At 36.4% G+C, this 21,278-nt stretch overlaps 3 protein-coding genes across 5 annotated transcripts; 1 reads left to right on the forward strand and 2 right to left on the reverse strand.

Annotated features, from left to right (window-relative positions):
- Positions 1 to 2,878: 2,878 nt before the first annotated feature.
- LOC143465763 (ELMO domain-containing protein 3-like) lies at positions 2,879 to 7,854 on the forward strand. Of its 2 annotated transcripts, XM_076964234.1 has the most exons (7): positions 2,879 to 3,045; positions 4,147 to 4,291; positions 5,189 to 5,392; positions 5,646 to 5,768; positions 5,862 to 6,063; positions 6,236 to 6,363; positions 6,513 to 7,854. In XM_076964234.1, exons 1-7 carry the CDS (start codon positions 2,926 to 2,928, stop codon positions 6,839 to 6,841), a joined length of 1,251 nt encoding a protein of 416 aa, XP_076820349.1. In that variant the 5' UTR covers positions 2,879 to 2,925; the 3' UTR covers positions 6,842 to 7,854. The 2 variants fall into 2 exon arrangements, with proteins under 2 accessions (XP_076820349.1, XP_076820357.1); XM_076964242.1 differs by lacking the exon at positions 5,189 to 5,392.
- A 184-nt stretch (positions 7,855 to 8,038) lies between these two features.
- Positions 8,039 to 11,120, reverse strand: LOC143465754 (uncharacterized). The gene is made up of 7 exons (XM_076964223.1): positions 10,191 to 11,120; positions 9,793 to 9,945; positions 9,463 to 9,647; positions 9,139 to 9,315; positions 8,913 to 9,080; positions 8,539 to 8,835; positions 8,039 to 8,385 (listed from the first exon to the last, which is right to left on the reverse strand). The coding sequence occupies exons 1-7, from the start codon at positions 10,931 to 10,933 to the stop codon at positions 8,129 to 8,131; spliced, it is 1,980 nt and encodes a 659-aa protein (XP_076820338.1). The 5' UTR covers positions 10,934 to 11,120; the 3' UTR covers positions 8,039 to 8,128.
- Positions 11,121 to 11,749: 629 nt separating this feature from the next.
- Positions 11,750 to 16,248, reverse strand: LOC143470453 (2-hydroxyacyl-CoA lyase 1-like). Of its 2 annotated transcripts, none has more exons than XM_076968601.1 (12): positions 16,160 to 16,248; positions 15,692 to 15,842; positions 15,359 to 15,507; positions 14,857 to 15,029; positions 14,507 to 14,755; positions 14,315 to 14,383; positions 14,108 to 14,228; positions 13,899 to 14,012; positions 13,671 to 13,825; positions 13,440 to 13,551; positions 12,803 to 12,972; positions 11,750 to 12,469 (listed from the first exon to the last, which is right to left on the reverse strand). In XM_076968601.1, exons 1-12 carry the CDS (start codon positions 16,220 to 16,222, stop codon positions 12,247 to 12,249), a joined length of 1,749 nt encoding a protein of 582 aa, XP_076824716.1. In that variant the 5' UTR covers positions 16,223 to 16,248; the 3' UTR covers positions 11,750 to 12,246. The 2 variants fall into 2 exon arrangements, with proteins under 2 accessions (XP_076824716.1, XP_076824723.1); XM_076968608.1 differs by having other exon boundaries at positions 12,469 to 12,602.
- Positions 16,249 to 21,278: the final 5,030 nt, after the last annotated feature.

Here is a 21,278-nt window from a genome sequence, read left to right on the forward strand (position 1 = left end):
CTGTTAAATTATGTGAATTCAGCCAATAGTAGTAGGCTAGTAGCATAACATCTTATGAAATACATCGCAGAAGGAGCTATTTTTCAAACAACTGCCTCCAGCTCCATTTGAATTTCAGGTAGAGTTCCGGCTCCAGCTCCGTTGAAAATGCACGGCACCGGGGCTCCAGGATCCTGGTCCGGCTCCAAAGCCCTGACTAATAGGGCAAAACAGCAATTCTGTGCCAGAAAATTAACATAACAGCCAACTTTCTGCACCAGTTAAGTCCAGCGCATCATACAAACTTTTCAGCAGGGCTCTCAAACAGCTGTCACAACCAGGATATCAAACCACACTTTAAAACAATTTTCTGTTTGGTAGGTTTTAAAAAATGTGATTTTCTGGTTCTGGTTTGCACAAATGAAATTTGTAGCATTTCAAATTCTTGTTCAGCCGTAGTGGAAATCATGGCAACTGCACCCCCCAGACTTTTAAAGACTGTGCTTTGTGCTCCTGAATGTCTCCTTTTTTGCCGCCGAAAGAGAGCGCCTACAGGTTTTGTGTTTAGGTTAAGGTTCATTGCGGACTGAAAAATGCACCTAGTATGCAAACACCAATTTGCATCTGGTGCACCTCGATTATTGCCGTCCTGCAGCCTAGAGATCTTGGTGAAAAGTGCCATGCTTTCAGCCTGGTGGTCAACAAGCTTGGGCATACAGGCATGTATATATAGGTTACATAAATTATATATACAGTTTATATAGTAACATCACCCATAGTGGAAAATATGGAGTTTTTTATCTTCACGCCGATTTAAAAGAGATAAACATAGAATAACTGGTTGCTTGAACGCCTATTTATAATAATCAAACATAGAATTGTGCCTTCAGTGCACACCATCACGCCAACATTTGTTTCTTTTCACGGTCGAGTTCTTGTCAAAAACGAGCCTACTTTCCACTCATGACAACATTTCTAAGAACTTTTCGAAAAGATTATCACACTTAGCAGGTGGTAACTGCTGAGAAAGGTTCACACTCCAGTTTCGGGTTATGCTTTATCACTTTTGATGGTTCAGTTCAAAAAAATTAACAAATTGGGAAAATATTTTGACTAAAAAATATCAAGTCTAGTGCAGAAGTGCACAACCAAATAACGTCACAATTTGAGTAGCTGGGGTTTAGTATACAAATGTCAGAATGTATCCTGTAGTTGTGCACTCCTATACTACACCCCACTTCTGCACTGAACCCAAAATATTCATTTGAACCAATTTACAGGTTCAAGTTTGGTGTAACTCTCTGTTAGGCTGTTGGAGAATTCAAATTTAGAACTCTTGTTTTTAGATCAAAAAAATTTAATTTGAAACAAGCAGTTTATTTTTAAGCAAAATATATATATAACATAACATAATATAACAACAGGCTATAACAACCTGAGGCAAATATATATATATTTTTAATTAGGCTATAGAGAAGCTTTATAGCGAGATATTTGTGTGTTGATATTTGTTTACAATGTAAAGTAATTATGACACTTACCCTTTCGGGTTACTCGATTATGCCTAGCCTAAACGTAAAAAGTAGCCTAGGCTATGTGGCTCGTGAAAAGTCATACAAACCGTAAGCGGTGTTAGAATGTCTTGGTAAGCGGTATGTAAAAGCAACAATAGGCTGTAATTATCTTCTTCATATTATCTAACAGTAAAGTTGTAGCAGCGAGATAAGCACCGACAATTAGGACAGAACCACAGATTTCTTGTAAGCCAAATTGCTTTCTTCGTTATTCCATGCCTTGCGTGGCCCTATTGTTTGTTCTCACTTTTTCAGGTTCTGTGTTGCGGTTCAGAAAAAGTTTCAATTAAATTAAGCCTATCCATGCGTGACTACAAATAAACGGGATAGTGAAAGAATTTATCGCAGTCAACTATTTCATTTGCGTTTGTTTAACAATTTGCTTTCATTTATTTTCTATTGATGGGTATTAAGCAAAATAAATATATCTAGTAAGTCATAAAGTGTATGGAGTAAATCTTTATAGAATACTTTGGACCAACTTTTCATAAAAAGGCAATTGGAGTTGGGAGATTTTGTCCGTACTGCATTCAACGTCCAGTAATTTTTAGCTTATACAGCATGCACCAGCCAAATAACCTTAATTTGTTCGATTTTGTACAGTGTTAAAAGAATCAGATGTTCCAACTTCGAACCAAAGAGAATAAAACACCGTGTTTAGGTCCATGACCAACATCACGAAGCTGAAAAACTATAAAAAGGGAAACGTTTATTGAGAGTTTTAAATTAAAGTCTTGCAATAGAGAGAAACAGGTATGACCAATTTCATAGGTATTCACTTTAGTTAAGACAATTTGGCAGGAAACTTTGCAGCAAGTTTAGCAACAGTTTCAAAAGTAGTACATTTCTGCCTCACGGAATTCCCCCTATCCACTTCCAAACTTAGCGTTCTCATCTGCGATCAAAAACATCTAACGTCTCAGGAAGAGCTGGCGGTGTAAAGTCTGTAAAGCCTTGGTGGGTCTATTGCAGAAGTGCACAACCACAGTATACATGCATTTGTATACTGTGCTAGACCCCAGCTACTCGAATTGTGACGTCATTTGGTCAAACTTTTGGAAATTTTGCTTTTAGCGCTACAGTTAAACCTTCCAATAAATGGAACACCTAAAACTGTAACATATTAGAAATAATAAGGTGTCATATAGCACTAGGCATGCATGGACTTCAAACACAATGCATATTTAAAACTCAGAAGCACATATTCTGACATTGTGTAGTGGTATTGTTTCGGTTTATGGTCAGAGTGCAGTTGTATGTGTACGGTTCCCCCATTTTTTGTCAGGTTTTTGTTAATAAGAAACATTTTTATTTTGTGCCGCTTATAGGTATTGGCCTATGTAAATTTTTACTAGATACGTTTTTTTTATAAATGTATTTGTGTCAATTCGACATGGATGTGAAGTACGCAAGTCCTTGCTCCTCAGCCGAGGGTGGTATTGGAGAAGGGATCGACCAGCATGAAATGAAAGAAACTGAGGCAAAAACTGCTGTAAGTGAATACCTGAATACAGGTTATTACCCTATTGGAAAGTTTGTATGATGCAGCGGGTTTCTGCATCATGCACAAAGCTGGGTTTTGCGCCAATTTTATGGCGTAGAATTGCCGCTTGGCTTTATATTGTATGTTACAAGTATTCACTGGTGCATTTATCTGGGGTTATTATTGCTTGCATTTTAGCCTAGAACACATTATTGGACATATAAGAGTATTTTATAAATGAGTCGTTATGTATTATTTTAAACTTGTAATATCCAACAATGTTTATAACACAAAAACAGCATTATACAGCTAATCAGTACAACAAACAATTACAAATAAAATTTTTACTTCTAACCTATCTACACAATGGTATCTACTGAAGTTGCATGGAAGCCAGTTTGAGAAGTGTATTGGTATAAATAATGATTTTTTACTATAGGCCTCATTAATTTAAACCACTTTGTTTTGTTAAAAATTGGCGCTTTATTGAGGTACCCATGCACCTATTGCAGTAAAATTCTTTACAGAGCTTTACTGTGACTTGAATGAAGTAGAACTTGCCTAAGAAAACAGGCAAAAAACCAGATGGAATTTTCCATTGTAGAGAAACAGTCAACTTAAACAAATGAAACACTCACTGTTTTTTGCTTGTTTGTTTACTGTATTGAATCAGTTGACATAAGTCTAAGATAGCATGTATTTATAACTACAATAGATTAAGGCACGAAAAAAGAACTTCACTGAAAATCCAATTGCACCCAAAATGATTCAATTCAAATAAAAGAATATATAAAATTGGTCAATCACTGCACGTAAGACACACATTAAAATCTGACACCTATGAAAACGTAATTTAAAAATATGTAACATTTGTTGTAATCCAGATTAGTGTTTTTTATTATTGATGTGGCATACCCATTCCTAAATTGTCACTTTGTAGTTGGATTTGGACAAAAAGGTTTCTGGATTAAAGGGATGAGTAGTATGGGAAGAAACTCGTTGGCCTAGCAGTTTAATGTTGACTATTGGGGATTCCGTTTTTTCTGGGTTTAGGTTAACAAGAACTGACTAACTGTACATAATTGATTTAATATGGTTCTTTGTATGCAGACTGATATTCTTCGTACAAAAGGCTTGCTTTCTTCTGTTGATAATGAGGATAAAGACTTGAAAAATGAAGAAAAGATTGCCTGGATGAAGAATGTGGATCAGGAGAAAGCTGAATGGGATGCTCTTGACTTGATGAAGCATGCAGGTATTGTATTGGGCTATTGGCATATGTTTGAGCACATGTGTCACAGACCGTTTTGAAATTGTGTGCTTTTTAGAAAACATGCTTGTACGAATTCAGTCTCATTAGTTGGTATTTTTATATATTATGATAACTTGTTTGGTAAGGGAATAACGTGATACCTCAAAATTCAAATGCCCTTAAACTCAAACAGCTCAAAATTCCAACAAATGTTTATAAAAAATTTGTGCCGGCAGTCAAATTTTTTTTGAAATTTAATCATTACTAAATGTACATACGTAAACAATACTTTCAACAAGTAGATACTTTTTCATTAGAAATCTGTTTACGAGTATAACGTAAAGAATTTCTTTCTTTTGTTTTTTTTTGCATTTATAATGGTACATATTGTAATGCTATTATTGTTTGCGTTGGGTATCAGTTATTTCAGGTATTTACTAGTTCTTCTTACTGAAACATGAGGTATTCTGAGAATGGAATAGTTTACTGTAATTTACATTGTTTCATATGGGAAACATTGTTTTAACTTCCATCCAGAAAAGCTTTACATTCTACTTAATTTTTTTAAGAATGAAAAATCCTTAAGTAATGTGGGCTAATTTGAATGTGCCTGATAGGAGTGAAAAGCTAACTGGCATTTTTAATGCTCTTTGACGTCAAACAATAAGTAAGAAAAATGTTGTTGCTATGCAAACCTGCAATCAGTCATTGCAATAGAGGATTTTCAAGCTTTTTGTTTGTACTCTATATCGTTGTCTTATTTTGGGATTGCATTGGCATTAGTCATTTTATGATTTAAGTGTCTTGCCTTTTTAATGAATGTGTGATAACTTGCATGTAAGCTTTGATAAACTTGAGTGGCAAAAATCAACTTGAGTCACCTTTTATTTTTAATTTTAGTTAGCGGTGTTGTTAAAGCAATAGAAGACATACTGTTTCCGGAAGCTCTGCAGTTTTTTCAAACTCAGGCTGTCGGATCTACAGAAGGTTTTACAAAAAAACGGCGTTCACGAGTTTCACAATTGATGAGGCTAATTTTTGGTCCAAGACGTTTGAATAAATCTTTGCACCAAGAACGTGATTTGATATGTCGCATAAGCCAGGGTAAATTATACTGCTTGAATGATATTTATAGTTTGTTTTAAAAGATTACAGGGTTAGTCCAAAACCATTGAAATATTTTTAAAACCCTTTTACATATAGATACAGTATATACCTTTTTATTGCATGTTATATTGTTTACTACCGGTACTATAAAAATACCATTCTGGTCTAAATTTGTATCTTTTTCACAGAGATGTTTAAGTTACAAGGCCTTCATTGCTAAGGTGATACATGTTTATTGTATAAATTTCAGCTATGTTGAATCATGATGAACCGGTACATTGTCGAGTTATCCAAACAATTTACAAGCGTCTAATTGGTTCCAAACACAACTGCCCCAACCATGGGCCCCATTGGGAAGTTATTGGTTTTCAGGGTGGGTAGGAGTAAGGCAGGATTTATTTTCAGCATCTTGTCTCTTTTATGCACCTTGTCGCTTTTTATGCAATTTTTGTGGATTTGCTCACAGGTCATGATCCTGCGACTGACTTGCGTGGAGCTGGATTTCTTGCACTCCTTCATCTGCTGTTCCTCGTCACAGAACACCCGCATGTTGCTGTTGAAATTTATCAACTCTCGACACATCCTGTACAAAACTTCCCATTTTGCTTAGTTTCTATAAATGTTACCAGAATTGCACTTTTGGCTTTACGTGAAGATAAGCTTTCCAGGTTGCAAATAATTATTTGATTTTTATTGATTATGTCTGGAGTTAATTTTTTAATCAATTTTAAAATATTTTGATTGTTAAACTAACAAGTTTTCGATGAAATGGTTCTGTTAATTTTATTCAACTAATGTTATTCGGGAAAGAACTAAGTTTAAAAAATAATTTTTGTTCAGAATATGCAACAAACGGAAACAAGTTGTTTCAGTTATGAATGAATTTTATCTTGCTGTCTTTTGGCATATTTACTATGTCTGGAAAAATCAACATAAAACAATGAATGAATCTGGTCACGTTATGAAGGGTAAGTGCGTGACTGCGTTAATAATCTTGCAGAACCAACAGAATAACACTTGTATTCCGACATACAAAATTAACCAGGTTTAAATATTCTAGTACCAGAATAATAAAAACAACCAGTAATCAAAAAAAACTTAAATTGTCATTCATTAGCTGCGGAAATAACTGCTTTGAAAGATCCTGCAATGCTCATGAAAGCACTAAACAGTGCTCTTGAAATGAGAAGAAAGAAGTTGAGTGTTGTGCCTCCTACGATCGTCTTATCCAGGCTCTCCACTGCTTCAACGGATTCCGATGTGTCCACTCATTCTCCTGTACTGACTTCCCAATCGTTGGATGTTGTTTTGCAGCCAGTGGAGAGGGAGCGGGCAGATTCCAAAACAAGCGATCCTCGATTTGCTGGGGTTCTAGAAATCTATAAGGAAGAGATGACTGTTACTCAAAGGGAAGAGAAGGAGACGAATGTCACATTGCAGTTGTAGTCTTCGGAAGCAATATTTTTTTTATTAGATGCCAAATGCATCTGAGTCTGCAGTTTTTCTGCTGCTGATAGGTAAGCTCTTCATTGTCTACTTTAGGAATGATCATATGAACCCAAACCTCTTTCCAGTTTTTTAAATCTTATCACTGTGCTTGGTGGATTTGTGGGGTTGTGCTAGTTTGTTTTATATTTAACAGTTATTTGTAAATGAAAGTGGTGCTCGTTGTTCTGTGATAACAGTTAATTGTCTTGTTCTTTAAGATGAAAAGTTTGCTATTATGTTCCAAAATGCCACAAGTAATTCCACCCAAGGAAATGCACCCAAACATAGCCGTGGTATCAACGAGTCATGTTTAGAATCAGTTAATTGTAGCCTATGCTACCGAAATGAAGCACTTGGTTATGTGTAGATTACATATATATGTATTATACAGTGGGATCTCGTTATTCCGGAGTTCACTACTTGAAAGCTCACACCAATTTATACACAATGTTCTATGGAGAAAAGACCTCATTGTGTATAGCTTCTCGTACTGGCTATATACTTTATCTTTTTCTCCACAACACCTATTTCCGAATAACAAAGTTTCACTACTTTTACAACTTTCAGCCATCCATAACCATTGCGTTATAAAGGGAATGTTTCAACATACAACATTTCTGGGATATTTTCAATTTTAGATATTATAGATATGATGTTGGTCTGTGTGTACGTCAAACAAGTCAGTAATTCCGATGAAGTAAGGGGTTATGAAGTTTGTTTACCGTAATATAAATATGAAAACTACCTAAGGTCTTGTATAGGTGCATTTTCTTACGGGTGCAAATGTTGTGGCAACCACCTGTTTCTACTTGCAAATTTGCACTACAATTGATTGCTGATTTCATATACTCTGTCATTTTTATTTTGCCTTACCTTGATGTAAATTCTTATTTGCTTTTAATTGTTTACTTCGGAAACATTTTATGTCTTTAGCACTGTGTGTTGCTCAATATACCTTTGCTGTGTCTGTATGATGCATTGCTATGTGCCGAGTTAAATGTGAAATTAGCTCAAAAAATTGGCTTTCCACTTCAACACTTTGTGTCACACTCAAAGTATGATTTTTGAACGTTTTCATCCCCGTTTTTCGCTGGCCCTGTTAAACACTTAGCTAATCAAAAAGTAGGTTAAATCATAAAACCAAACAGATATAGATTTGGAGAATAAAGCACTCTGCTATTTCACAAAAAGAGCTTAATATATACAGTGCGCATATATGAAAGGCAATGAAAGAACCCGCAAAATTTACATGATAGCGCAACCGACAAAACAGCAAAATGGTTCGGCCGGTTTGTCTGTGGGTGGCTCCACCACGTTAGTGAGAGTGTTGGGCTTAAAAAAGACTCTGATAACAGTCAGCCTGCATTCCAAAGAGCTTCTGCACAATGTTGAGACATGATCTTCCTTGTTGTAGGTCCGCGAAGGCAGCATGGTGTGGACATTGTATGAACTTTTTTGCCACTTTTCAACATTGTCGGTTTGTACGCATATAACTTCAGCACCTTGAAAGGAAGTTGTAAGCTCGTGTAAAAAAGATGTAGCCTATTGTACGATTTTGTATAAATATAATCACACAATATAACTCACGCAAGGTTAATCACACAGTACATGGAATAACCAATGCTGGAGTTGGGTTGTTACACTATTATGCAAACCTGTTCGAGACAACCAGTCGTTCATTCTTGCTACGGTATGCCGCATGGTCGCATGGATGGCCCTTTGAGCTCCGCAGCACCATCTTGTGGTTAATTGACATGGCACAAAGGTTGCCATGTCAATTTCCTGCTTCAGATCTTCCCCAAATAAGCTTAACTCCATTGACTTTCTGCCATCGTCTTGAACGTTTTCCCGTGAATACCACACCCTCAGTACTCGCAACGTTGTATGCAGGGCACTGACCCGCGTCGTTTCAAAGCAAGAAATACTGGTGTTGAGGTAACCTTTAGACGCATCTGAAAAAATTATCGATGTTGTGATGATGATACCATAATTGCTTGTAATAGTTCAAAGACTTGTATGTTATACTGACTCAAATGTCTCATCTTGAAGGGAAATTCCACCGATTGAATATTGATAATCTTTTTTGAACGCTCCCTTTTCATCCAGTCGCTCGCTTTTATTATTAAAGTCGCATGTGATTCGAATTGTGGAGTCGACGGCGGCATTGAAAGAATTCCGGGAACGAAATCCACATATCCTATAGGCAACACCGTGCTGTAACGTAAGTATTTTAACCACTGTGATACAGCGAGTACCTAGGTCTGGGCTTGTGTTATGAGATTCGCTGTCAGCAGAATAGATCCTGATCATGAAAAACTCCCAAATTCCCTGTGCGTCAACATTGCAATAGGTCGTGTCTGCATTCAAAGTTCCGTCTGTGCGATGCGCAATGGCGTAATTAAGTGGAACCGTTTCAGCGTTAAGGAACCTTCCTGCATACAAAAAGTACGTTATGTTAAAGATAACTTACAATTTATCAGGAATTTCTGTTTAAAACACCAAGGAAACTTAGCGCAAACTCTAGTCATTTACGCCTTCACCGCAAGAATATTTCACTCTTTTTGTAGATTCAGGCCCACCTTGTAGAGGCATTGCCTGCATTTCTTGGTTCAATTTTTCTAAGGTTTTCGGAAGATCTTCCATGTACGGACAATCTCCTCGCTTCCACTTTCTGTCCTTGTTTTTTGTTTTGTAATCCGGGATAATGTTTTGGTAGTTTAGTATCGTTGGACGAAATTTATCAGGCTGGCGTTTAACCCACAATCTAAAAAGAGTTTGATAAAGATCCCTCATGTAGTTGGGCAAACTTAGCCTACAATAGTGATTACAAAATGATTTTCCAAGCTCCTTTGCTATTTTAATTTTCCTTTTTCAAATGAAACATAGCAGGGCCCGCAGCGGTAACTTACCTAAGTCCAATAACATATGAACGATCATCAGAAGCAGTGTTTTCTGTATTCAGTTCATGAAACTGATCCATACGATGGCGGACGCTCTCGCATTGTGTAACTTGGTATTCCGCGTTTTCGGCCAACCATAAATTTGCCTCTTCGACACACACTCTGTCGTGAAATTATAACACAAAAATTATTGCAAGATTAGCAATAAGACACGCTTTAAAATTATTATAATCTAACGATAAGATTTTCAGTACTGGGCCTACATTACCACGATTTTATGTTGTCACGTTTCTACATTAACCTACAACTCTTATGTTACTACTATACAAGCCTATGACACAGATTTGTATTACAACGTATGCGCTATACAGTATAGCAATAAAAAAGCGATAACGTTTCTATTTTACCCAAATTCCTGATATTCCCTGCTCCAAAATGATTCTTTCACTATTTTGGGAACAAAGTCAACGTAGTCTACGCTGTTGTTGCTCAGAAGTTGTACTTGACTCGTACCGGAAGCATTGGTTCTCAAAAGTGTTGTATACAGCGGCGAAGATATTCTGGAGTGGCTTCGACTAGCTGAAGTGGATTTAATGAAGGGTGTCTCGACGCGAACAGTTCCTGGATCTTCACTTACGTTGGGTACGTCCACAGAATCGAAGCTGGGTTGTTCTTGCTCGTTTTTTGCAACCGTACCATAAGGAGTGACGTTTCCATAATACTTCTCAAGTGTCGCAGAGTTGAACTCTTTGTACTCTGTGACGTCTTGCTTATGTGTAGGCACTGTATACGAGGTGGATTCAGAAACACATGGTGAAACACTCCTGTCTCTTTTGGTTACACTTTGACCGTCCGGAACGACCACCAGTTTCCTGTATGTGCGCTCTTGCTCTGGAGTTTGCAGCAGAGACATGGTTTGCTCCGGAACTGCAAGTCCAACATTCTCTTCCCCGTGTTCTGAAGCGTCTTGTTGGTTCGTGCTTTTCACTTGAGTCAGGTTTGGTGATACTCTTCCACTTGCACCTTTAATCACGTGATTTTGTTTTTTGATTTGACTCGATTGAGTTTTTGGTGCTGAAAGCTTTTCTCCAGCTTGCCATTGTGATGAATTTACAGAACTTTGTACAAAAACCTGTTGCTGTTTTTCCATTTCTTGTATATAGGCTATAAAAAGCTGTATTCACAATATTGTAGCCTCATTGTTGTCGCCTATACTTAATAATTCGATGTGTAAAGAATTCAATTTTTAAACTAATTAACCTTCAATTTTTTGTGCAGTATTTGCCACAATACGATGCTGACCTTAATGCAATTAGAGAATAAATATTGAGATAAGCCAGCAACTATAGCATCTAAATCTTTTAAGACAATAAAACTAGTAAGTTAAAGCTATTCTCTAACCAGACGTATCAGCACAATACTACGCGACCGAGCTTTATAATGTCTCTAAAACATATAGAGTTAGGCTGCTTTTTAAAATAGCGTTTCATATTTCGAGTAGTAGATGTCGCTCTGTTGCTATCAATATCTACAGTAAAATGACAACACGCAGAACATACGACAGGCCACAAGATAAGCTAAGAGCTTCATCTAAATGTAATAAGAGTCCGTATGCGAAGCATTTAAGGTAACCTAATATTCACTGTTCTTTATTATCACTGCTCTGATGAAGGTCAAGATTACTCATCCCCAGAGTAAGATAAAACCACGCTGAAAGTTAAGTTCAGCAAAGTTGTTTTATCTTCTGGTGTATAATATCACGACATTTCTTCTGGCATTCGATAATCCCATTAGCGCTAGTCATTTCAACGCCTGTCGTTCAAGCGTCATGTCGCCAAAAAATGTCGACCCAACGTAATTATCAATTCCCAAGCGATTAGGCATTAAGAAAAACCATCGAAGCGTGGCTGATTTCGACAGCTGAAACGATCGGACTTGAAGAGGTCAACCGAGTCAAAAACCTATGCCATTGCAACCTGACTCAATCTCTATTGCCATAAATTGCAAATGTTTGATGAATTTGGATTACAAGATAGCACATGCACTAAACAGTACATTTAAAAATGCAATGTATCGTGATTGTATTATTGCACAAATTCCGAACAAATAACCTACATAATGATGGCATGTTCCCGTATACTCAATCAAATAAAAACCACGCAAAAATATGCATCCAAAACTTCTAGTGAACTGCGCATCTCCTGAACAAAAATTAGGGAAACTGCGCAGTAACATACGGAAGAATAGGGGGCAGTGTAAATTAAAAGTGCACGCAAAATTAACAAATTTACTCATTTAAGTGAAAAGTCTATTTTCTACCTATTAAAAGTATTTCTGTAATCTATATTGTTCTCTTGTAGCGTCAATTACATCAATTAGTTGCATATAACCAGTGAACAAAGTTTATAATCATAAAACGACTACTTCATTAGAAGTTATAAAAAATTTGCAACTGGCTTCAAACTACATCTTGCTCCTCGTCAGCCAGCCGAATTCCTGCTTCTTTCGGCTGGACGAGGGATCAATCATGACGTTGATCAAGCTCGGATTTTGATTGGAGCGCGACAAGCAACGTTGAAAAGCTTTGGCCAATTGGTCAGCGGACTCACAATAATGGCCTTCCTCTCCAAAGGCTTCCATCACCTTCTCATAACGGGCATTGGGGGAAAGGAAGATAGGCAATGCTCTATGAAGCGGAAGATTGTATTAAACGGGCGGCAACTTATCAGATGCCTGAAGTAGATGCACCACATGAATGGTTGTATGAAGCAGAGAAACGCTGTTTTGCATCGTTTTAAAGTCTGACCACGTCTTCTCCTCTGCTCATAGATTTCAAAAATATTCAGAATGATATCACTTAGCACATACTGTCGCACTTTGTACAAATATTCCGGCATTGACATGTTAATTGCATTTAAACGGCAAACTATTTGATTTACACTCGGTCACATATGACTACAGCGTGTATACGTTTAATGTGTCAAGTTATTTCACGATGATGAAGATACCGGCGACTTACCCCACAGCGATCTCGTCAGTAGTTTGCAAACCTTCCCAAAATTCTTTGCCGGCTCCTTGCCCGATGCCGTTGTTATTTACAACCACGAAGACAATGGGCAGTTTGTATCGACAAACGGTTTCTAGTTCCATTCCAGAAAAACCGAAAGCGCTATCGCCCTGGATACAGACCTGCGTTGGCAATAAGAGAGTCGTTAGAAAAAAAGTCATTAGGATTAACAAAAGAAAGTTTATAGACCTCTGGCAGTCAAGTGATTATCAATTGTGCGACGATGACGTCACCAATGAACCGAGCGGAACCCCATAAATTTTGTAAATCCTAACGAAAGATTTATAACCTTTCTAATCTTTTAGCACTTACTAATCTCAAGATTATGCAGGACAAGGGCGTTAAAGCCGTTTGGATTAACTGCTTATCAACACATCATCACAACTTAACGTAGCTATTTTTTGTAAAGGAGGTCGTTAGAGAACGTATGCACACTGAAGATAGCATGGTAAAGTTAACCCGTCAGTTTAGTAGCAAAAGCAGCTTTTGAAAATGAAGTAATAAGTTAATATCAGGATTATTATTATAGTATTCACAAAGATGAAAACTGTTCAAAGGCTTTGTTCAACGTATGAGCAATAACACGAACCACTTTCTCCGGCTCAGCTCCATTTTTACGAGCTGTATCAGCAGCATACAGGCTTGCAGCGATCGCGAATCCGAGTCCCAACCCCATTGTGCCGAAAGTCCCTGCATCTAACCTGCAAGTAGTTCAAATTATTTTACAAACACTTACAAAGGTACAGTTTGACGAAGAAATTGTAGTGACGACGAAGTGTACAGGCTTTTAAACAACGCTTAACTCCGCTATAAAACACACCTGTGGCGTGGTAGGTAATTCGGAATTGTACTTCGGCAAATATCCATGGTGTTTGCGCCCTCACTGACGATATAACAATCCTTTGGCAGTTGTTTTTTAAGAACGTCAAAGACAGCGTAGTAATTGAGTGGCACAGATTTGTCGTTGGCAATGTCCTACAATATCACATAGAGAGCATATTTAAGCATAACGTCCCTAGCACTCTGCACGGGTTTTGACAAAAGTAACCTCTGTCTGTTTTGCATTGGAATTTATCTTTTCCTGCAACGTTTTCCACCATTCAGACTGCATGGGGAATTTCCAAGCAACACCTCTGTATGTCTTGTGATAACACTCATTAAGCTGCAAACATTTAAAATAGAAAAGAGACATGAAAAAGTTTAAAAAGACACTTTATCATTTTGTCTCACGCTGGCCGAATGTGAACTGATTCAAACCTGTTTTACAATGTTGCGCACGTCTCCGAGTAAAGCAACAGTCGTTGGCACGTTATTGTGAAATTCCTCAGGACAAATGTCAACTTGAATAATTTTCACATTCTTCTGAAATCGAGGAGTCCTGTTACGAGCATTATAAGTACGATTTGTGTTCAAGTGTATCAAGTGGATTGCATTAAAAGTGAAGAGAGTTGCACACAAAATTACCTTCCAAAGTGTAGCTGCCAGTTAAGCCTTGCCCCCAGAAGTACAATCACATCAGCATTAAGCAATGCACTAAGAAGAAAAAATGTTCGTTAAAAAAGAAACAGAAATTAAACGTATGTTAATAAAACCTTTTCTTAGATACACATCTCCAATCTCCAGTGAACATCTTAATATGACAAAATTGTGCTTCACCGTGAACGAGCAGCTGCAACTGAGAGTGGGTGGTCATCAGAGAGAACCCCTTTACCCATTGGAGTTGGAAGAAATGGAAAGTTGTGTTTTTCCACAAGTTCCTTTATTTCTTCGTGAGCTCCAGCATATGCAGCACCCTTTCCAACAACCACAAGTGGGCGCTTTGCACTTTGCAGAACACGACATGCTTTTTCTACATCGCCTGGATCAGCCAAACTTCGAGGAGGAGGAGGACACATGCCACGGAATCTTAAGAAAAATTTCATTAGAAACACAGAAAACACATAACATTTGTACTTACGTAAATGTAAAAAAAAGAACAGACGAATAAACTTTATTGTCGAGGTTACCTTAGCGTTTTACTTTTGACTTGTGCATTGACGAAATTGCCAGGTATATCAACATAACAAGCACCAGGGCGGCCATACATTGACAAACGGACTGCCTTTTCAATAATTTCAGGGATTATCTCCATATTTGTTGGCTTTTCGGAGAATTTACTGTACATGCGGCAAGCCTCTACCTGAAAGAAAACAAGCATTTTAACGAAAACTTCGTTAATCACACCTGAAACGATGATGCAAGCATCATAGATTGTTTTATGGTGGTCTCCAAGGGTTAACAAATGATATTCTTCCCTCTTAATTTTAAAAATGGTGACCACAAAACAACAATGCGCATGCAATAAATCTCTATGAAAACAATACGCGCACCCAGGCTAATTTATGTAACCTATGATTTACTCTTGTCTATTTTTGCTATGATTAAACACAAGTTGGGAATGCACAATGGCACAAGTGCGTTAGAGATGTGGATATGGTCATAGAAAAACTGCAAGCCTATTTACAGTACCTGAGGAAATTCTTGAAAAGCCCCCATAGATTGCTGGTCATTATCTGATGAACCTCCTAATACAATCATTGGCCAACAGTTAACCATTGCATTGGCCATACCACCAAGTGCATGGATCAGACCAGGACCTGACACAACTAAACATGCTCCTGTAAAACAAGTAAATTGCTATTGACAGCAAAACATAAACTTTTTGTAAATACTTTATAACAAGCATAACAGTAGATTTTAATAGAACTTAATAATCCAAACTGAATCTCACTACAGCACCTAAATTCAGCATTACCTATTGCCCATTCAACTCAAGTAGGAATAGGAAGATTTATAACTTACCTGGTTTTCCAGTTAAATAACCTATTGCACCAGCTGCATATGAGGCTGACTGCTCGTTTCTCATGCCAATATACTTTATTCCAGCCTGTTGTATTGCCATGCCAACCTCTATCACTGGAACACCAACAACCCCAAAAACATACTCCACACCCTGATAAAATTTTATTAAGAGGACTTTTAAAATGATTTTTAAAGCTGATAAGCAACAACTATATAAACAGTATTTGTAAGCTTGTAGCTAAAAATGATAACTAATCAATCAGCAGTACATAAAAAAATCTGATTGAAACGTAAACTTTGTAGAGTTGCTTTATCAACTGATGTCTATGAACCAAATTGGCAAATTTTTCAACAAACACAAATCTTAGTTGGTCATTTTAAAAACTTCAAACATCCAGGCATCCATGTTATTTTCATTACTCACCACAGACCATCACATGTAACCTCACTTGTTCCAACATCACTAACCTGAGTTTTCAGAGCATGAGCAATGACCTCTGCACCCGTCATGGTTTCATCAAGATCAGTCATCTTCGTAAATTTTATGTTAACTACCACAAGCTATGAATTTTTTATAAAAGAAATTTAAATTTATTAGTTGAAGATAGAAAGGGTATAAATGATTAAAATGATGTCTGCTTGCTACAAACCAAAGATGAATGAGATACATACGGTATGAATGTTAGAAAAAACATTCATACAGTATATAAGCTGTCACTATTTCACCAGAAAAAGTTGTATGGTATGCTTGCAGCTATTTTGTCAAGTCCTTTATTGACTTAACTTGAAAGTTATAATACAGTAACCTTAATCAATTCCCAAGGCAAATGCAACTTCAACTTAACCTAAATAACTAAAATCAACTTTTACAGATATTATACATATCTTTTCTCTTAACCTAGCCTATTAACCTAATTTTTTTGTAAAGCAGATCACACAGCCAGTCTTTAAAGATAAGTGATTAAATTAAAGATTTCGTTAGAGAGTTGATGGAGCTAACTTGAAGTTTAAGTTGCTTCATAAAAATATATTAAGATTAGGTTTATGTTTAACTTCAAATGTACAACTTTTTCCACTGAAGTAGTGGCAGCAGACGACAAGCATTAATATGTTGATATGTTTTAAGTTTTCGTTTTCCTCCTTAATTTACATTCTTGCGTTGATTAATTTTCTTTATATACCCTTGTGATTCCAACTTTGTTGACTACCGAGTACCTTACTTTACATTACGTTTGTCAGTTCGTATAAAAAAATTTTTATCAGTTTTTCATTTGTTGGCTGTTCTGCTGAGAACGTGAAATACCGAGATAAACTTGTAACCTTCAACCACAAATGGAGTCAGGCATTTTCATCTTTCAACAACGCACACTGCCACAACGTAATGCTACGTGTTAAGTAGCGGTCAAATAATTCATATTTTATGCTCTAATAGATTTTCAAACAAACTGTTTGAGGCATAGGAAAATTAAAGTCTTGTTTAGAGTTTCGTGGTAGGCGTGTACAATTCCAACAATGAGTTTAGTATAACTATAAACGGTCATTATAAAACCTATTAAATTGCATTGTTCTTGCTAAAGTTCTGCTATTTACAGCACGAGGTCTGGGAACCCGGTAAGTAGCTCAGCCTAACTAATTTTGCACAACTAATCATCTAATTTTTGCACATGTATAGAGCTGTATCAACCAGCTTTGAGTAAATCATTAACTAGCACGCCAGCCGCCAGGCAATAAGTTTGACGTAGTGGGCTATACAACCTGAATCTGGTATAATAAATCCATGAGCGGCCTGTTATGAAATCTAAAAGTCAAATACATAATCGTGTCTGTAAGAAAATGCTCAAAACAAGCTTAGTAACCAGAATTCGAGTCAAATTCCGATTTCAAATAAGTTAATTCTAAATCAAATCACACCAAGATTGATTGCTTTCTCATAGGAATGTCATTGGCGGGTAAATCCCCAACTTGAAACTAAATTGGCTGTTTAGAAGAGCAATCATTGTATTAGTGAAGACTTGCTTCGTGCTACCGCCTAGTTGTCTACCACTCTTTTTCGTCGGTTTATTTTCCTGACTTAGCTTACACTTATGCCAGGGGCATTAATATTATAACCAAGTCTTAGTTGGTATATGCCTATATGGTAACTTAAAAATGCGTGTATTTTATACACAATGTTGCTAAATTTGATATCTTGTGCAAAGTTTTGCAATCTTCTTTTGTAAATTTTAATTCCCGGACCAAGAAATCTTTCTTCTGGATTATTTTTGAAGTTAGCGGCGACGACTGGTCAATTCTGGATTTATGAACCTCAGTATTTGTAGATTCATTTGGTTGGGCTTGTCTCTCCCTGTCGATAACCCAGATGTTTATATAAGAGTTTCTCTAATTAATGACACAACTGATTTAGAGTTCAAACTCAGAGAAAAAAGTACCCGTTAATTCTGTTATAAATTCTTTCCCCATTTAGCATGTTTGGCAAGGTTTAATTTAGTATTTTCTTTAACGTCTTTTCCTGGCTTGAGCATCTAAAAAAAAACATAAAAACCTTTGAAGCGTTTGCATAAAGAGACAGATCCGTCGTTTTTGATTTACGTAGTAAGTATGAGTACCTAAATAAATTACCCCGCACCTTGAGGTTGTTCGGTCACGGTTTTTACACTCATTTAACTTTTGATGTACCAAGTAGTCAGATAGATAGATAACCTCATGTTGAATTTGTCGAGTAAAAAAGAACTTCTTTTCATATTCCAGAATCTTTCTGATTAGTTCATGGTGATTATGGGAAGCAATGATGAAATCTTGAACTGTGTTTGCATGTAGCTATGTTGCAACCTTGCAACTATTCGGGAGAGATATTCAATTTTCCAACTTCTTATAGTCTAACTGAGGTATCGCCAGCGGGATCGCAATATTAGAATTTTGTCACAGCTTGCGTTTGACAAGATAACTTTATATATTTAAATGCACTTTCAGAATTTGGAAATAAATTTTCATGAATGTGAAAAATTTCGATTGATAAATTTTCTTAGCACTTTTACTTTTCTATATTTCTGAAAAGATGACAAAAACAAGTTGTATAGTCTACTGCAGATGATTGCACAGGGTATACCATTTTGACTATCAATATCATATATTTATGACGCATCGATGTATTTGTTACGTTGTACAATTCATCAGTTTACGGCTTGCTACAAGGTTGCCAACCAACAACCGCTTCAGTGGTACGGAGTTTTTCCATGCTCAATAAGCTATTGGCGAAAGATAGAAACTTTCTACCAGAGAATGTAAAATACCATGTCTGTCAACATCACAATTTAAGTAATAATTAAAGCGAATTTTTTGTTTTTTCTTGTTTTCTCTTTCTTTTTTATATCTTTTTGAATAAGGTCAATAAACTCAATTTTTTGAAAAAATCTAAACAATTTTTTAAGTTTTTTAGGTCATTAAAGAATCGCCCTAATTACGACATAAAGCCTAAACTAATTATTTTCGGAGTGGTTGCCTATTTCAAATGATTTTTGCTAAGCTCCTGAAAACTGAGACAGTTGGAATGGCGCCCGCCATGATATCTACTTCCGTATACAATTACATCATTGTCTGTGTGACGGTTTTGAATTCAATCACTTTTTCATTTGCTGCTACTTCTCTAACGACAATTTCAGAATTTGCTACGGAGATAGAGCTCAGTGATTAAAATAATACTTCTGGCAAAATTAATTATTTTAGGCAAAATAAAAACACAGCATTTTATAATTACGTGGGGGCTCTGAAAGGCAGTGAACGTAAGTTATACCAGATTAAGTACATGATAGCTGGTGCGGTATGATATCCTACTTTGCAGTTCCGAATCCACTACAGTATTTCAGGTTTGTTTGGTTGTATTTTCGGTCGTCTTGTCGTATCTGAGAAACAGTTGTGAAAGTTAATAAATCTATCGTAGTTTTCTATATGCATATAGCCTGGAAACGTTGAAAAATGACTTGAAAGCCTTGTTATTTACAATCGTTTTGGGTTTAGTCGTTTATATTTTATATTATATTTAACCTCTTGGTCGAACAACAGCCTTCGCAAAGTCAAGAATATTAGGCTTCAAATGTTTCGTAGAAATTTCTAGGGTCTAAAACCATTTCACTTCCAAATTTGGAAAATGACAGATTTCCTCGAAACGGCGCGTGTCTAAAGATAGATTGGCTGCTAATTTTTCGTCTCTACTTGATGTAATTGTCACAACATGTTTCCATTCACAACTTTAGTATTTTTATGCTTAAATGTTGCCGTAAATAACCTGTAGATGACTATATATATACCCTTTAGAAACAACGCTTCCAAATAACTGTTTTTTTCCCAAGAAATTAATTGTTTTTAATAATCGACAACTAGTGTCAGAAGCTGCACCAAATGAATAAAACGCACGATTTTACAAACTGATAAATTTCTTGTAACAGCTGTTTCTCAAAAAACGATTTGCCGTTGACATAAACATGTTGCAACGATTCTTATCAAAGCACGTTGTCCGTAAACACATATTATCTTACTTCCTCGGGGGCCTATACGATAATCTTGTAGTTAGTTAGCATATACCAACAACAGATGTATTTGCCAGTCCATGTCCCTTGCATAGGTGGGCAGTACCGCGGTACTTTTTCAGTACCGATACCGATACCGGTACCGTCGGTACTTTTGAAACAAAAATACCGAATTTCTGTAGCGAATTATTTTTTTGAAGAAGTTTCAGTCGGTCCCGGTACTCCGTACTTTTCACGTGATAATTTTAAAATTTTCAACAAGTATGTTTTCAAAAATGCATGTTAATTAATGTTAATCCTTAATACTAATTTTAGCATCTGTTGATCTTTTTTAATCTAGAAATGTCAGGAAAAATTGCAAGCGATTAACGACACATATGTTTTGACCCGAAGTAACCTTTACCGGGTCATAATAGAGGCAAACGGGGCATTTGCAGCAGCATCTTTTACACAAAAAGTACCAGTACTGAGAACCGACAAAGTACCGAACAAAATTTTTCAAGATAGTACCGAATACCGGAACCGTCGGTACATTTTTTGCCTAGTACCTATACCGTAACCGACGATACTTTCAAAGTACCGACTGCCCACCTCTGGTCCTTTATTTATTAATTGCCATTTAGTTTACGATATAATAGTTGTAATACTGGGAATTATTTGATTAGTCTAGGTTTTCATGCTTATTAACCAATTAACGTTGTTAGGTTCCGTCACTTTTGACAAAAAGCTCTTTTTACTATAATTTGTGAACTTGAACGCTATGGTTTGCTGATGAGATATTCATTTGTAAGGCATACCAGGACAATTATAATTATTTATACATTATTATTAATACATTCTGCACGATATTCATAAGCGATTAACCGGATAATCTGTTTTGTCAGTGAATATAATTTTCTTAAAACGTGCAATTCAAAATTACGCCTTTGACGAAACTTAACTTTACAGAAATGAAGCAAGTGGTGTGTTTATGATGTAAATAATCCGTCCGTAATTTTCTTTTAAAATATTACTTTGTAAAGGCATATTATTTCACCATGCCGTATCGTCGAATAACAACAGCA

The sequence above is a fragment of the Clavelina lepadiformis genome, chromosome 1 (genome assembly GCF_947623445.1).
Source record: "Clavelina lepadiformis chromosome 1, kaClaLepa1.1, whole genome shotgun sequence".
NCBI lineage: Eukaryota > Metazoa > Chordata > Ascidiacea > Aplousobranchia > Clavelinidae > Clavelina > Clavelina lepadiformis.

Coding starts and splice junctions, on each gene's coding strand:
- LOC143465754 (XM_076964223.1), bottom strand. CDS start 10,933: ATGGAAAAACAGCAACAGGTTTTTGTACAAAGTTCTGTAAATTCATCA. Junction 9,648..9,792: donor TCATATGTTATTGGACTTAG/GTAAGTTACCGC, acceptor AACTCTTTTTAG/ATTGTGGGTTAAACGCCAGC. Junction 8,836..8,912: donor CTTCAAGATGAGACATTTGA/GTCAGTATAACA, acceptor TAATTTTTTCAG/ATGCGTCTAAAGGTTACCTC.
- LOC143470453 (XM_076968601.1), bottom strand. CDS start 16,222: ATGACTGATCTTGATGAAACCATGACGGGTGCAGAGGTCATTGCTCAT. Junction 15,843..16,159: donor CTCATGCTCTGAAAACTCAG/GTTAGTGATGTT, acceptor AAATTTTATCAG/GGTGTGGAGTATGTTTTTGG. Junction 15,030..15,358: donor CTTTTCAAGAATTTCCTCAG/GTACTGTAAATA, acceptor GTTTTCTTTCAG/GTAGAGGCTTGCCGCATGTA.
- LOC143465763 (XM_076964234.1), top strand. CDS start 2,926: ATGTATTTGTGTCAATTCGACATGGATGTGAAGTACGCAAGTCCTTGC. Junction 3,046..4,146: donor AAACTGAGGCAAAAACTGCT/GTAAGTGAATAC, acceptor CTTTGTATGCAG/ACTGATATTCTTCGTACAAA. Junction 6,064..6,235: donor CGTGAAGATAAGCTTTCCAG/GTTGCAAATAAT, acceptor ATTTTTGTTCAG/AATATGCAACAAACGGAAAC.